Source organism: Pongo pygmaeus, chromosome 15 (genome assembly GCF_028885625.2).
Source record: "Pongo pygmaeus isolate AG05252 chromosome 15, NHGRI_mPonPyg2-v2.0_pri, whole genome shotgun sequence".
Classification (NCBI taxonomy): domain Eukaryota; kingdom Metazoa; phylum Chordata; class Mammalia; order Primates; family Hominidae; genus Pongo; species Pongo pygmaeus.
In genome coordinates, this window is record NC_072388.2 from 69410365 (window position 1) to 69428028 (window position 17664).

At 39.2% G+C, this 17664-nt stretch overlaps 1 protein-coding gene across 2 annotated transcripts; it reads right to left on the reverse strand.

Moving 5' to 3' along the window:
* Nucleotides 1-7705: 7705 nt before the first annotated feature.
* LOC129012082 (disintegrin and metalloproteinase domain-containing protein 20-like) lies at nt 7706-13152 on the reverse strand. Of its 2 annotated transcripts, XM_063651745.1 has the most exons (2): nt 11338-13152; nt 7706-7761 (listed from the first exon to the last, which is right to left on the reverse strand). In XM_063651745.1, the coding sequence occupies exons 1-2, from the start codon at nt 11842-11844 to the stop codon at nt 7720-7722; spliced, it is 549 nt and encodes a 182-aa protein (XP_063507815.1). In that variant the 5' UTR covers nt 11845-13152; the 3' UTR covers nt 7706-7719. The 2 variants fall into 2 exon arrangements, with proteins under 2 accessions (XP_063507815.1, XP_054303364.2); XM_054447389.2 differs by lacking the exon at nt 7706-7761 and having other exon boundaries at nt 9506-13152.
* Nucleotides 13153-17664: the final 4512 nt, after the last annotated feature.

Genomic DNA, 17664 nt, shown 5'->3' on the forward strand with positions numbered 1-17664 from the left:
ATAAATACTTAAATGAAATCATGAATCTGAATGGAGTATTAAATAAATGAAATTACGAAAAGTAAAAATAATATTTTGATACCTTGGGATGTCATTCTGATCCTCTTTTTTAAACTACTGGGGCTCTTGCTCAAAATTAAACTTTGAATATTTAAAATGCTGCTGTTTGTACCTGGCGCACTTTGCTGGTCTTTTCTTCCCCCAATGTATCTTCTCCGCCTATTCTCAGTGTTTTTGGAAAGCCTGTCTCTTGAAAACACAGAGTGAGTCAGATACCCTTTGTATTGATCAGTTAACTTCTGAATGGCACTCTGTAAATTGAGTCAAAATACTTTTTGCATATCATTTTTCATTATGCTTTGCCAACTTTGCATCTTCTATCTATTTCATGTTTAGAATATATTTGGCTGTGTCATTCTCTGCATATTTGTACATGAAATCCCCATTCCCAAAATGCTGTTTACCACCCTGCCCCTACTCCCTTGCCCTGGAAAACTCCTATTTTCTCTCAATAGAGGTTAAATGTTATATCTTCGTAGAAGCATTCCTTATGAAATGGTAAGTGTTCCACTTGTGTGCCCCGTCACTTTGTGGTCACCCCTTTATGATTTGATGTCCTCTAGGAATTAGAGATGGAGAGGGTCCAACAATGTGCTAGCAAAAAGAAGCAGAGGACAGCTACTGGAGCCATACAAGGAGGGAGGAGTGAATCAAGAATACAATCTGGTCAAATCAGAGAAAGCTCCACATGTTGTAAGAGTACACATCCATATGGAGACAAAAGATAGCTGCTCCAGTTTATTGGTTCTTTTTTGAAAAGCTTTATGGTAAAAAGCCATTGAAGTTGATTACAGTAAAATTTGTCAGCCTAATGTTCTTTTATATTTGCTGAGTTTTGTATTTCTGCTTGAGATTACTTTTCTGGGATTATGTTGGTTTCAGCTCTTATGCTTAATTGTGGAATTTATTTTGCTATAAGGAATGAGATAGGTATCTAATTGTATACTTTTCCAAATGGGTAGCCTGTTGTCCTGATACACTTCATAGAATAAATCCTTTATCACTGCTTTGCTGGTAAATTGGTATCCTGTATTGTATTTTAAAGTTAATTTGTTAGAGTCACCTTATTTTACTTGTAAATTTTTACAAGAAGCAGTGCATTTTGCAATATTCTTATTTTAAGAAAAGCTGCACAGTTATTTTATATTCATTGAATTAATTACAGCTATATCAGTCAATTATATCAGGATTGGTGGGTAGAATTAACCCTTTTATAACAAGCATAGAGTCTTACCTCCTGTATTAATTTGGATTGCCCAAAAAGCAGACCCAGAGACAGGATTTAGGTGGAGTTAGTTTTCTGGAGAAGCACAAAACAGGGTAGACTAATGAACAACTTTTCTCTGTGTACTACTGGAGTCATCCCTGTGGGCTTTCTGAGAAGTCATGTGAAACACACCTTTGATTAATACTCCATGGTTCAGGAGAAAGCTGTAAGGAAAGGAATATCTGAGATATAAGCACGTGAAGTAGTAAACTCTCAGAGCATGGAGACTGTCTACTGTGGCTGCAAGTGAACTCAAGTGGGACAAGAAGATGTAGGGTGGGCTTTCAGCATCTACTGCACCCAGGTTCCTTAGACAAAATATGCTGAAGCAAGGAATAAATCTAAATGGTTTATTTGGAAAATACAATCCTAGGGAAATGAGAGTAAAAGTAAAGGTGTTTAGGGCTGGAAAGCATGGTACAGCAGATTCTAGTGGTACCTGCCTGTATCCTCTTAGGCTGAACCTTGAGGTTGTCTGTAGTACTGATGACAACTATGTACACTAATGGCATTCTACTTTACGGGGGTGAGCTCAGCCCATTCATGGAGCAGGCTGGAAGCAAGAAGGAGTTAACGCATGTGAAAACAACTCTCAACTGATGAGAAATGTTGTGTGAATGAGCATGACAGCTTCCCCAGTCCTCATGGAACTTCTCTGTGGTGTTGGGGCCCAAGTGAGGCTGTACATTGTTAGTATAACAGGAACTGGGTCTCTCTACTTTCCCCCCAAAGAAAACTTCAAAAAACTCTATTCTTTTCTTCACAAAGTCTTCTTTGTTCTTTGAGCACCTATTGAAAAAGCTGACTGGAGACTGTCTCAGTCTATTCAATTCTCCCTGTGATCCTCCACTATGGACTTTCTTTCAAACTGTGTCTTATTGTTATTAACCCTTACTGTTTTCTTAACAGTTTAGGCACAGAACTGACATCGCTTTGCATGAGTTTTCCAAACCCTGGCCACGTGAACTAAGCCATCTGATTGCTGGGTATATCAGCATCTAGATTATGCAAAATTATCTGAACTTATTTTTGTTCCTGCTGATGCAAATGCCTGGTGGGTCAAGTCTGGAGCACGGACGCATGAAAAGGTATGGCTTCCATGAAAAGAAAACAACGTCACACTACTTCTCTTTCTGGTGAGTTGGACACCTGTATAGAAGGTTGAGGACTGTCATTTGTTTAGGTAAAGACATTAGAAAGGAATTTTTCCCTTTGTACTGAAAGCAGAGATGGTGCAGGACCTTTCATAGGTAACTTCCCAAGGCAGTAGTACAATCAAACCCTGTGACTTGATGCCACAGATGACACATATAAGCCTCTCACAAAGGTCACAAATGGTCCTGACACTGACTCTTATGGTACAAACACTTGCCACATCACCACATGTTATGGATGGCCCAGAAGTCAGCCCTGTGCAACTTGGATTCGCTCGCTTGCTCCTCTCATTAGACTGATAGGCACCAAAGATTACATGGTGATAGCATGGTGAGTATTCAAAAAACGTGGAATAACTTGGCCAGGTGACAAAATCAAGCCCTATAGCTCCCAAAACCAAACTAAATTGATATTCTGCAATCTATTCTACTCCTTCGGATTGACAGGGGCACATACAGATACACAGATGCCAATATGACGGAAGACAAAGCACAACAAACCCCAATCTGTAGGGTCACGAGTTTCACTCTGACGTTATTTGTGAACCACACTGGTCTTTTTATCTTGTGTGGTGACAAGGTCTATGAAGGGTTCCCACCTACATGGTCAGAACGATGGGGACTCAGATACCTAACGCCTTTGCCACCAGGTACTCCTCCTTCAATGCCAGCCAAATTATAAACTTGGGCTCCTTCGTTTATAAAGTAGTGCCACACACGCGTACTAAATGAGATTTTATAGAAAATCCACTTATATGTCACAATTCTAAGTTCCTTTCCATGCTGAGATCCATTTTCCCAGGCTTTGGAACTTATGAGAGGGAAAGGGCAATTCTCAATGTTTCCATACTAATAGAACAGGAGTCAGTATTACTATGCAAGCACTGAGAAGACTTCAATCAGAAGTTAACAGTTTAGCCTCTGTTGTACTTCAGAATCACCATGTCCTGATACAATGACAGCCCAAGAAGGAGGAGCTTGAGCAATCATTGGTGAGGAACCCTGCTTATGTGTAAATCACTAGGGACAAATAGAATCTAATCTGAACTATTTGAAAGACAAAATAAACACTCTTCATCTTATAAATGAGGCTAAACCATTCAACTGGACTGACCCATGGCCAGTGACAGGAGACTGGTTGAATGCAGTATGGGTAAATGTGTTTAGAGTTGTTCTTTTCTGCTTATTAATTCTCCTTCTAATCTGTGTTCTTCTAACCCTTTTCAGACCCCTTGCCACTCAGCTACTAACACAACTCTTCTCTCCACAAACACTAACTCAGCTTTCAATTTGAAACTGTTAGGGAAGTTTCAGACAGGGAAAATAAAGGAGTTAAAAGTTTGCTTCTCTAAAATATGCCAAATTAGTATATTGATTACTTCAAAGCTCAAAGCACTTGGGAAACTATTTCCAGAAGTGACTATCTGACCTGCCTTTTCCCACATATAGCAAGCCATAAAGAAACTACCATCAGAGTGAACAGGCAACCTACAAAATGGGAGAAAATTTTCGCAACCTACTCATCTGACAAAGGGCTAATATCCAGAATCTACAATGAACTCAAACAAATTTACAAGAAAAAAACAAACAACCCCATCAAAAAGCGGGTGAAGGACATGAACAGACACTTCTCAAAAGAAGACATTTATGCAGCAAAAAAAAAAACACATGAAAAAACGCTCACCATCACTGGCCATCAGAGAAATGCAAATCAAAACCACAGTGAGATACCATCTCACCCCAGTTAGAATGGCAATCATTAAAAAGTCAGGAAACAACAGGTGCTGGAGAGGATGTGGAGAAATAGGAACACTTTTACACTGTTGGTGGGACTGTAAACTAGTTCAACCCTTGTGGAAGTCAGTGTGGCAATTCCTCAGGGATCTAGAACTAGAAATACCATTTGACCCAGCAGTCCCATTACTGGGTATATACCCAAAGGACTATAAATCATGCTGCTATAAAGACACATGCACATGTGTGTTTATTGCGGCACTATTCACAATAGCAAAGACTTGGAACTAACCCAAATGTCCAACAATGATAGACTGGATTAAGAAAATGTGGCACATATACACCATGGAATACTATGCAGCCATAAAAAATGATGAGTTCATGTCCTTTGTAGGGACATGGATGAAATTGGAAATTATCATTCTCAGTAAACTATCACAAGAACAAAAAACCAAACACTGCATATTCTCACTCATAGGTGGGAATTGAACAATGAGAACACATGGACACAGGAAGAGGAACATCACACTCTGGGGACTGTTGTGGGGTAGGGGGAGGGAGGAGGGATAGCATTGGGGATATACCTAATGCTAGATGACGAGTTAGTGGGTGCAGTGCACCAGTATGGCACATGTATACCTATGTAACTAACCTGCACATTGTGCACATGTACCCTAAAACTTAAAGTATAATAAAAAAAGAAAATTCCATGGAGAAAGATGCCTTCCCTGTACCAGGACAAGAAAATAACCCTATCCCCAAAGATTGGAAATTGTTGCTTCAATAGACCTCTACAAATAAAGTAACTCTTATCTCTCCCTAGCTTTATAACTCCTCCTCCCTACCAATATATCTCCTAGTGACTTCCCTGGAATTCACTGTCCCTAGCTTAGATCCTTTTGTCATTTCTTCACAAATGTATTGTTCTTTTTCTAAAGGTAAAAAAGCTTTCTGCTTTAGCCATTATTTTCGGTATTCACACTCTTGAGAGGATATCTATATATATGAGTTCTTCACGGGGCACACAAACAAGTGGCCATGGTGGCAGAGATACAGGTACATTGGACTCAATAGCATGGACTCCCACTTGCCAAGAGAATTAATCAAGACACTTCTGCCATGAATGTCCAACTTGCCAGTGACACAGATCAAGGCTGAGTTTCTGGGAAGGTACTATTCTTCGAGGAAACCAAAGAGCAGATTAGTGAGACATTGACTACTTTGTGCACCTTTTATCCTGGGAGGGCCAGTGATTAGTTCACACAAGAAAATATACATATTCTAGTTATGATATTGTCTGCAGAACTTGAGCCAGCATCACTACTGGGGGTATATGGATTGTGGGATCTTTAAGCATGGAATCTCATGCAACTTGGCATATGAATAGAGGATTCATTCACTCTTTAGTGTATGAGGTGCAAGAATGGTATGTAGCAATGAATTATATTGTTTGTATCATATATCAAATATTTAGTAGCATCTATTCTTCTAGACTGCTTAGAATGGCCTGCAGAAGGCAGGGCCAGAGTGCCAGCTCAGAAACAATATTCTGAAAGAATAGAATTGAGTGCCAGCCTTCACAATGCATTGTGTATATTAAGTCAGAGATTCCTACAAGGTGTTGTATATGCAATAGAAAGAATATATGGGGCCCAGGACCAAGGAAGAGAAGCTGGGTGGCCTCACTTATCATCACACTTGATGATCCACTGATCTGCTTCCCTCTCTGCAACTATCTGTTCTCTAGGCAGGTCCTGGTCCACAAAGAGAATGCATCTTTGCCAGGGGACCCAGTATAAGTTCCACAGACCTGCAAGCTGCCCTGAGGGCATCTGGGACATCTTCTGTTCAAGGACAAGCAGGTAAAAAGAAGAGTCATTTTGGCAGGAGTAATTGACCCTGGATAGCAGGGGGAGGTAAGGCTGCTGAGCCCCAGTAGAGGCATGGAGGATTATATGGAGAAACTAGGGGATTCACTTGGGAGCCACTGGGAACCACCCAACGCAATGGTAACTGTGAATGGATATGTGCAGCAGTGTTGACCTCCTGGGATGAAGGTGCAAAAGATTTAAAACAAACATTATAGCAAGTGCTCTGGGTCCTCCCTGACTCCCACTTTTGACCTTTTTCTTTTTCCTTCTTCTCTTTATTTTTTTAAAGTTAAAATAAAATTAATGTTATAAAGATGGGGTCTTGCTATGTTGCCCAAGCTGGTCTCAAAGTCCTGGGCTCAAGCATTCCTCCCACCTTGGCCTCCCAAAGTACCAGGATTACAGGCATGAGCAACCATGCCCAGCGCCCTCTCCACAACCCTTTAAAAAACAACAACAACAACAACAAAAAACTATATACCTCTCACAGCCCATGGCTATCCAAAAACCCACAAGGTTTGTAAAGACAGTTCTCAGAATTATTGTTCTGTTGGTTATTAGACTCCAAAGAAGGGACAAGGAAATACGAATAGTCTCCATCTATGAGTTTTGGTTAAGGTGAACACTGATGGTAAAATTGAAAGGACAAGGACAGCTACCCAAAACATTCCCATCTTGTAAAAACCTTGACCCTGCTTCACTTGTGATATCACCTGGTCTTCAGGTACTCCCTCATGTAGTTCAATTGAATAAAGCCTTTAACCTCTGTCTGAGTCACTTAAAAATAACTGGTCTCAAGTGATATATATATATATATATATATATATATTCTTGGGTGGAGAGATAAGCCCTGCTCTTGGTCTCTGATTCTTTTCTTTTTTTCCCTCATTTAAATTTTTATTCTTGATTTCCAACTTTTATTTTAAGGTCAGTGGTACATGTGCAGGATAGGGCATGCAGGTTCGTTACATAGGTGAACACTGTCACGGTGGTTTGCCGCACAGATCATCCCATCACCTGACTTTCTTTCCGAGCATGGTGGTTGCATGCTTTGACTTTTTTCTAGGTACCCTTTTGTCAGACTGAAGTCAGCATTTTCCTTCCGTCTTTCAGAGTTCTTTAGATGTGCAGAGTTTAGGCAACTTTCCTAAGGTGGGACAAGACTCTTCTATTATCTCAAATTTCTTCTACTATGGAAACTCCTATTCAACCCAAACACCCGGCCAGATCTGTGTAGACATATGGTCTGGTGCAGTGTTGATCGATCTGTTAAATTCTTAAGTGGCGTGATTTCATCAGGTATAAATTTGAAATGCACTGCCTTTGGTTACTTGGGGCATGTCGAACTTGTGCATTTTTGTGTCACCTTAGAAGAAAAGGGTAGCAGAATAGCTGACACTCCATGAATAACTTACTTTAATTGGTATGAAGAAACCAAGAAAAGAAATATTTTGAACAGTCTCTGGTCTTGAGTCCTGTTTTCAACAACTTCCATGGTCTTCCTTTCCCAAAGGCCTCCTCCCTTCTGTCTACCTCAGTTTATGCTTCTGATTCTCACCTCCCTTCTATCCCGATCCCTATCTTCTTAAAATCCCCCTTGCTTCTTTTCTTCCACATCTCCAGCTCCCTCTTATTATTTGACCTGGAACATCACCTCTTGTTGGATATGACAAGCCTTAAAAACAAGGGAAAAGTTTTTAAAACACACCCAGACACACACACACACACACAGTGTGTCACTCTTTCACTCAGCTGGAGTGCAGTGGTAGGATCATGACTCACTGTAACCTCCAGCTCCTGGTCTCAAGTGATCCTCCTGCCTCAGCCTCCCAAGAAGCTGGATCTATAGAGATACACTATCACACCTGGATGATTTTTAAATTTTTTTTAGAGACAGGGTCTTGCTATCTTGCCCAGGTTGGTCTTGAACTCCTGGCCTCAAGTGATCTTCCTGCCTCAGCCTCCTGAGTAGCTAGGACCACAGGCACGTGACACCATGCCTAGCCAATTTCTTTATATTTTGTGTTGACAAGGTCTCACTATGTTGCCCAGGCTGGTCTTGAACTGATCCTCCCTCCTCAGACTCCTGAATTGCTAGGACTGCAGGTGTATGCCAACATGCCTGGGTATTTTTTTTTTTTTTGATAGTTTATAGAGACAGATTCTCACAATGTTGCCCAGGTTGGTCTCAAACTCCTGGCCTCGAGGAATCCTCCCACCTCAGGCCCCGAAATTGCTGGGATTATAGCCATGAGTCACTGTGCCCGACCTTAGTGCACTATTTCTGAAGTGATTCTTCCTGTTTCCCTTTAGGTAAGATTTTGTGTCTGTACATTTATCAGACTGTCAGTTCCATCCTGTAATTTATAGATAGGCTGGGCTTAGGCAATTCCTGGAGATTTAAAATATGATGTCCCATACCTTTAATTTCCAGAGAAATTGAGAAGTGATTTATCAGTGACTAATGACCCTTTCTGTAATAGTTTAACGGTAAAGACAAAAAGCCAGAGAAACTACATATGGGATTCCCCAGACTTAACACAATACAGAAATACTGAGAATAATGAAAATGATAGCAGACAGCAGGTACCAAGTGCCGAAAATGTTTCAGGCTTTTCTAAGTGCTTTCTTTTGATTGTCACAATGCTTTGGAAAAGTACATTTCAACTGGGAATGTAAAATGTGGACCTTGAAACTCTGAAATATTAAGACTGCCTATAATCACATAATCAGCAGTTGGTAGAACCACTGTTGAAATTCAAGGTGCCTATGACACAAAAGATTTTTAAAATCTTCCTACTGTATAACTGCCAAAGTAGCCTTTTATGTTTATTTGTTTAACACTAACAATAAAATGGACAAATAACAAACATCTCAAATGTAACCAATCAGAAAAAGACCTTAAGGCTGGGTGCGGTGGCTAACGCCTGTAATCCCAGCACTTTGGGAGGCCGAGGCAGGTGAATCACTTGAGGCCAGGAGTTTGAGACCAGTCTGGCCAACATGGTGAAACCCTCTCTCTCCTAAAAATACAAAAATTAGTCAGGCGTGGTGGTGTGTGCCTGTAATCCCAGCTACTCAGGAGATTGAAGCAGGAGAATTGCTTGAACTCAGGAGGCAGAGGTTGCAGTGAGCCAAGATTGCACCACTGCATTCCAGCCTGGCAGCCTGGGCGCCAGAGTGAGACCCTGTCTCAAAAAATAAGAAAAAGAAAAAGACCTTAAGAGTGTTAAAGCAAAGCAAATGTATATTAGTACAAACAGGATTTGCCACAGGGGTATCTAGAAAACATTAGACCTCAAATCTTAAATGAGTACAAGTCCTCTTGTTAGTGAATCTAGGAGTTTCTGCCATCATCTATAGAAGTACTGAGAATATGACCAGACATGAAGTGTTAAGTAAATTTAAACACACAAACCTTTTTAAATTGCCAAGTGATTTTATTTCAAGATGACATCAGAATTGCTAAAAGATGATGTAATTGTCAGAGTGACTATTGATTATATCTCCCAGTAAGTGTCAATGTAATTTACTCCATTGTGTGGGCTCTTTCTCTTTCTCTTCCCTAAAATTGTATTGCTTGTGAAAAGCCACCAAAGAGAAGCGAAACCACAAAAAGGATGTAACGAATACACATTAAAACTAGTGCTCGGTTTGTATTTACAAGTGTGCTGCCTGCAATACGATATTGCTTGTCAGGTGGAGGTCCACTATCTATACTACCCCCTTTTCCTCTCAGTTCACATGCTGGTGGTTGCCACCCATACAGACAGTGACAATGTTTTTTGTTGTTACATACTCCTTTGTAATTGCATGTTTTAAGATCACACTCAAAATGCAGGTCTTGATAAAAAGTACAATTGTGTTTAAGACAGTAGCTCCCTGGGCCACAGGTTGCACCATCCACTACCAGCCCCATTTCTGGCAAGTCTGTCCCCTGGTGTGCTTCATAGCCAAAGCATTTTTCTTCTTTTATGTCATATACTAATATATTACGAAATGTAGTGTGCTCACCTCCACCGGGAATGTGGCTGACACCGCTACAGTGCAACATTCCACAAAAAACATCATCTTCTTCACATGGAAAAGGTCTACTTCCCCCTCACCGAAGAATAACCCCACAGTTTCCAAATCAGTTACCAATCCTATTCAATTTTTGATAGCACGCTGGGGAACCGTCTTTCACTTGGTAGCCAAAAAGGGCTTGACACTGCATATCACGGTCACTGCAGTTTCCTCTTATACAAACAGATACTGCTGAACATGGGGTCCCATCCTGGATGTAGACGTCATTTGGACACTCTTCCTTTTTCCCATCACAGTATTCCGGTAGATCACATATACCACCCAAGTCTCTGCAAACCACTCCAGGGGCAGCATATTTACACTTATGGCAGCAAAGTCCTGTATTGCAAACACTGCCAAGAGAAAGGGTACAAGAGGTCTCACAACATCTATCACTGGCGCAGTCTTTAAGGGAGCCACAGTCACATTCTTCCCTCTGATTTTTGATCTTGTCTCCACAACGAGGAGCTACGTATGGAAAATTAGTGTATGGAACATTTGGAGGACTCAGACAAGGATCCCATTGATTAAACTTGTGTTGAATTACCTCATAAGAACAATTGCTCATCATATCATTAAGATCAGGAACAGGAGCCATGAGACAGTTGGTTCGTCGAAAACAATAACAACCAACAGAATCATGTCTCAAGCCCATGTTATGACCTAGTGCATGTGCTGTAACACATGCCCCCCTAAATAGGTGATACCTCATTAAATACACAAACATTGCTCCCCAGTTGGGGTTGCATATTCCATCAAAGTTGGCATAACACTCACTGTCTTCAAGTCGAGCTGATGTAAAAACAACTGAGGTATCATGTGAAATTTTTTGATACACCGTGTAATATTTCCACAAACCAAACTGATCTACAGCAACGTGGCCTGGCCTGCCAATTAATTTTACTGCATCCTTTTGATTCCATATGCACAAAAGACGTACATAGACATTTAAATAAACTGGTTTGAAAATGGTATGTATGATGCTGTTAATAATCACTACATTCTCTATTACGTGTGACATATTAGGGTTGCGCATGAATAATCCATGGGTAACCGTGTAGTGAAGTTTCAAGTTTTTTCTATGATGCCTCCACAAATAAACGTGGCCTGCTCTGGCAGTTTCAGCCAGTTTTACCTTTTCAGATTCTTGATCTATCTCTTCCCCTTCGGTCTTACATCTACTAACCTCTCCTGGTCTTTCTTCTGACACAAGCAGAGATACTACATGCTCAAATTTGGAAGAAGCCTCCAGGGGTTTGATTTCGTAAGTCAAGTCATCCACCTGCAGCATGCCATGCAGACCTCCACGGCAGATGTCCAATGTGGCCACAGACCCAGGAACCCCTTCCAGGTAGCAGTCATAGTAACAGTCTTGTGGGACAAAAGGGTAGTTCTCCTGCATGGCCCCTTGGTCATTATCAGTAAAAACAGGTAAATGTCTGGGCATCATGTTCTTCTTGAGCTTCATGTAAATCACGTGTCTTCGGCCCCGGAAACGCATGCTGTAAGAGAGCTGCTCTGGCATCTCAATTCCACCCCTCTTGTGAGGCACTTTCTTGGGGATCACAATTTCTGAGGAAGTGAAGCGCCATCCTGGTGGGTCATGAAAACAATAGACCTGGGACAAGAGTGCCCAGAGGACAGGCAGCCAGAGAGCACCTGTCAAGGGGTCCTGGACCCAGGCAGGTCCCATGAATAAGGAAGCCTTTGACCAAAGAAAAGGCAGTCAAATGGGAGGCAGGAAGAGGACTCCTCAGTCTTCAGCCTTCTCCTCAGGGCAGTTATGAGGAAAGCAGAGTGAGTCTGCAGGCTTGGCACCCCCTGATAGGTGAGAGGTAAGGGTTAGGCTATTACATAACAATGGTGTGCTCATCAGGGGAGGCTGTTTTCAGTGAGCTGGAGACCTAGGCCAGGGGGCAAAGGAAGAGAAAAAAATGGCAGGAATTGAGAATAGCAGTGTATAACTGAGCTGAAATGTCCCTTGTCCTCTAAGGGAAGTCATAAGTGGGATTTGATGAGTAAGTGGGTTTGATGCAAGTTTATGACACTTAAGGACATTTTTCTCAAACCTAAATGAGGGAAGGATTCAACATGTAATTAAAAGAGGGAAGCGTATACAATGATAAGGAAAGTAGAAACTTCTTAAAAGAATTTTGAGGATAGACTTAGAGGTTATGGAAATCAAATGGAGTTGAGGGTAATGGATGGACTGGAGAGTAAAATGTTATGAGAAAAATTAGGGTGTGTAACTATAATTTCTTATCAAGTTAAACATATACCTACGCTATGATCCAGCAATTCCAGTCCTAGGAACTTACCACATAGTCTTGTCTATGAATGTTCATAGCAGTATTATTCATAAATGTATTCTACAATCTGGAAACCAAGAACCAGTCCTTGATAGGTGAATGGATAAACAAACTGATATATTCATTCATTGAAATACTCCTCTGTTATAACATGAACAAACTTCTGAAACATGCAAGATCATGGTTGAATTTCAAAGAAATTATGAGACAAAGAAGCCAGACCAAATGGAGTAGTTTATGTTTTAATTTGTATGAAGTTCTAGGATACTTCATATTAATCTATGGAAATAGAAATGTAATTATTAGTTTCTAGATATGTGAGCAGGGGAATGGGGCATAAAAGGACCTTTCTGGAAAAAGGTAAAGTATCAGTCAAATATCTTGATTGCAATGGTGATTTCAAATAAAAGCTCATCAAGCTGCACCCTTAAAATCTGTGTATTTTATCATAAGCTAAGTACACCTCAACAGTTAATTTTCTATAAAAGATCTGACTTTAGCTTCTTTCTGACTCAATCCAGAATTAGCACATCATGAAATTATCTCAGAAACCATCTCCCTTTCCTTTTCAAAAATAGTTTTAACATAGAATTGCATGAAAACAGACTCCATTTGGTATAAGGAAGTTACCTACAGCAGCTTACCTCATTTATTTTTCTCCTCTTATGAGTCATACCTTTTAGTTGGGAGGATTTATACAAGGTAATATTTAGAAAAGAAGAATATATTAATATTTAAATGTGTGCAACATTGAAAGATTTGTTTTAAATTCAGTGCAGTCGGAAATACTTTAAAAGTACAAGAATGAGTTGATCTCAGCCTGAAATAAACTGGCCACAATAAAAAAAAAATAATTTCTAGAAGAAAGTAATGTAATAAAAGTAGAAAGAGGAATAAAAGTAATTGTAATGGTAAGAATTATAAAATGTACTAATTTATACATTATATGTATATTAAGAATTATTGAAAAGTAGGAACAGATAAAAAGAGTTGAGCCCTTTGGGGAGGAGTAATATCTAGTTATCCATTTATTATTTGACATGACGGGAAATTTTGACTGAAATCTGTAAGAATGGGGATGACATGAGGGAAGTGATATTAGAAAGATAATTAGGCTGCTTTTTATATTCAGGTACTGTTTTCAGCAAACTGTCAAACCGTTTTTGTCCTCTGCTCTCACACTGCAACAACAATCAACACTAAAGAAGACTTCTGTGACCAAAAGTGTTTTTGTTTTTTTTTTCACACACACCAAGCAGCAGATACCAGGTGTGTGTCCTTCAAATCAATTCTGACACCATCTACCTGGGTATAGCGTCAGATTCCCCAGGTTAGGCGTCCAGTCCCCAGCTTCAGCTACCAGTCACATGTGTAGGCCTCCAGAACGTCTGATCAACAAGCTTCAATTTGGGGTTCCCATGACTCCTTTTTGCAGTTTGGTTAATTTGTTGGAATGGAACTCAGGAAAACACTTACGCTTACCCAGTTATTATAAAGGGTATTATATAGGATACAGAAGAAGAGATGCATAGGGTGAGGTATGGTGCAAGGGGCACAGAGCTTCCATGCCCTCCTTGTGCACAATCATCAAGGAGCCCCCACATGCCCAGCTATCCAGAAGCTCTCTGAACCCTACCCTTTTGAGTTTGTATGGACGCTTCATTACATAGGCATGATTGACAACCACACAGAAATGTGATTGGAAAAACTGCGTGGTTTAAACCCAGCAAGGCCTGTCTGTTCAGTCTTGGCCTCTGTGTTTATCATTCTTCCTTTAGGATATTGGGCAGGACCCCCTCTGGAATGAGGGTCTTCTGCCCCATAATCAGATTAGTCCTGCCTTGGATAGGTGAAAAAGGACAGGAAAAGGTCAGAGAGAGAGAGAGGGATTCTGTTTCTTCAGGTCTGTTTCTGAGGCCTAAAGCACTCCAACATTAATTATAACAAAACTATAACAAGGTTGTGGGCGTTGTAAGCCAGGAACTATGGATGAAAACCTATGTGTGTATGTGTGTGTGTGTGTGTGTGTGTGTGTGTGTGTGTGTATATATATAAAATCATAATATCACAGATACTGAAAAGATACAGCCAGGAAACCCCCTAGTCACAATGTTGTATAAATTAGCAGACTATTTCAATGATGTGAAGAGGACTGTTTGGGGGTACAGAGAAGTTCTAGAAATGAGTTATGTTTGAGTAATCGTTTGTGTGTGTGTGTATTGTGTTTAGTCTTTTAAAAATCTTCTTGAATTTAGTTCTATCTTTGTGTGTCTCATCTGGCTTTTCATGAATTAGTATGTATTATTTTTGAAATCATAGATGTTTTCAAAAGTTTTAAGCGAAAGTGACATCAGTAAAATATCAGGCTGGAAAATTGCAAGCTCTCCTTCCCCCACAGAAACATTGAAAAAGAAAAAAACCTAGAAATTCAGCTATCTGAATCAACTGTGTAAGAGCTTTGGAAAAAATTTCAAAGCTTTACAACAAACAAACAAACAGACATCAAGAAAATGCCATCTTCAAAATACTCCAATAATTAAAGAAACCTTTGCCAAAACATTAGTTAATGCAAGCTAAAGGAACAGCATCTTTACTGAGCATACACAACCAGACAGTCTTGACTAAATTTGTTTGGAAAAATATCTAAACAAATGCCTTATATCCTTCAACAATTAAACTTTTCAAAAGCATTACCGGAAGGAATGAGAATATGTTCTCAGTTACCACATTATAATAATCAAATACCCTATTGTCATGAACAACAAAAAGTACAAAGTATACAAAGAAACAGTAAGACATGGCTTATTCAAAAGAACAAAATAATTGACAGAAATCATCCCCAGTAGAACCTAGACATCAGACTTACTAGACTAAGTCCATAAAACAACTGTTTGAAGTATAGTCAAAGAGCTAAGGGAAAACATGGACAAAAATAAAAACAACCCAGAAGAATCAGAAAACTAATATATGAACAAAATGAGCATTTTTAACAAAGAAAATTACAAAAAGGGAATAAATGAAAATTCTGGATTGGAAAGGCACAGTAACTACAATGAAAAATGTAGTAGGGTTGCTCAACAGCAGATTTGTTCAAAGAGGAAAAAAGTCTTCTTTTCTTGAAAATACTTGAAGATAGGACAATTGAACTTATCTGATCTCAGTAGAAGAAACAAGAAGGAATGAAGAAATGTACACAGAACATAAAGAAATAGTGAAATACCATCAAGCTAAACAACATGTGCATTATAGGAGTCTTAGATGGAGAGGAAAATCCAGGCTGAGAATTTTCTAAGTCTTTATGCTCTGCTTCCCTTTTAGTGATAAACTCTGTCTTTAAATTCTTTCTTTCTTCTAGCATTTACTCTAAGCAGTTGATAGAAGCCATACAGATTATTTTATTAATATTTTGCTTAGATATTTCTATGGCCAGATGTCTATACATATATATTATGTATTACTTTTATTTTGTTGTTTTTTATATATGTCTTTTTTATATATATGTGTGTGTGTGTGTATGTGTGTATGTGTATAACAGAAATATCTAAGCAAAATATTAATAAAATATTTTTGTCTATATATTCATGTGTACATATATACCGTATATATGTAGTCTATCTATCTACCATCTATCTATCATTTGATTGTTTTGTTTTTTGTAGAGACGAAGTCTCACTATATTGCTCAGGCTGGTCTTGAACTCCTGGCTCAAGAAATTCTTCTGCCTCAGGCTCTTAAAGTGCTGGGATTATAAACATGAGCCACCAGGCCTGGCCAGGGCATTGCTTCATTGCTTTTTCATTATTTTTCCCACAACGTCCTCTGTCATGAGGATAATTCAGCCAAGTTTATTGCCACTTTATAACAAGGATGACCTTACCTTCAGTTTCTAATAAGATATTCCTCATTTCCATCTGAGACCTCATCAGAAAGGCCTTTATTGTCCATATTTCTGCCAATATTCTGTTCACAAGCTCTTAATCTTTAAGACTTAGGCTAGAGATAGGCAGGAACAAACCAGACTCAAAATTGGCAGAAGGAAGGAAATGATAAAGCTCAGAGAAGAAACAAACAAAAAAAGACTAATAAAATAAAGATCAATGAAATGAAGAGCTGGTTTAAAAAACAAAATCCAAAAGCCTTTATCCAGACTAAGAAAAAAAGAGAGAGAAGGCTGAAATAAATAAAATACAGATGAAAAGGAGATGTTACAACTGGTAGTACAGGAATACAAAGGGTCATAAGAGACTATTATGACAACAAATTTCATAACACAGAAGAAAGGGATCAATTCCTGGACAGATACCACCTACCAACATTAAATTATGAAGAAATAGAAAATTTGAACAGACCAGTGATGAGTGAGGAAATTGAATCAGTAATACATGAGCGAGGAAACTGAATCAGTAATAAAAAGTCTTTCACCAAAGAAAAGCTCAGGAACTAATGGCTTCAGTGCTGAATTCTACAAACATTTGAAGAGCTAATGCCTATTCTCCTCAAACTATTCCAGAAAACTGAAAAGGAAGGAGTATTGCCAAACTAGTTTTACCAGGCCACTACTGCCCTGATTCCAAAACCAAACAACAACACAGCAACAACAACAAAAACAACAGGTCAACAAAAACTCCTTGATGATGTACATGCAAAAATTCTTATTAAGGTGTTAGCAATCCAAATCCAACAGCATATTAAAAAGACTATTCAATATGATCAAGTGGGATTAATGCCAGTGTTGCAAGATGATTTAGCATACACAAATCAACAAATGCACTACACCACATTACAAGAAAGAGTGACAGAAACCATGTGATATTTTAATAGATGCAGAAAATAATTTGACAAGATTCAACATCCTTTCATGACAAAATTTCTCAACAAATTAGGTATAGAGTTATGCACCTAAACACAATAAAGACCATATATGACAAACTCCCAGCGAACATCATAGTGAACAGGGAAAAGCTCAGGAACCAAATAAGAAGGCCCACTTTCAGTATTGTACTGGAAGTCCTAGCCAGATCAATTAGGTAAGAGAAAGAAGTAAAAGGCATCCAAATTGGAAAAGAGGAAGTCAAATTGGTCCTGTTTGCAGATGACTTGATTTTGTATAGAGAAAACCCTAAAGACTCCACCAAAAAACCTCTAGAAATAATAAACAAATTCAGTGAAAAGTTACAGGCTACAAAATCAACATAAAAATTATT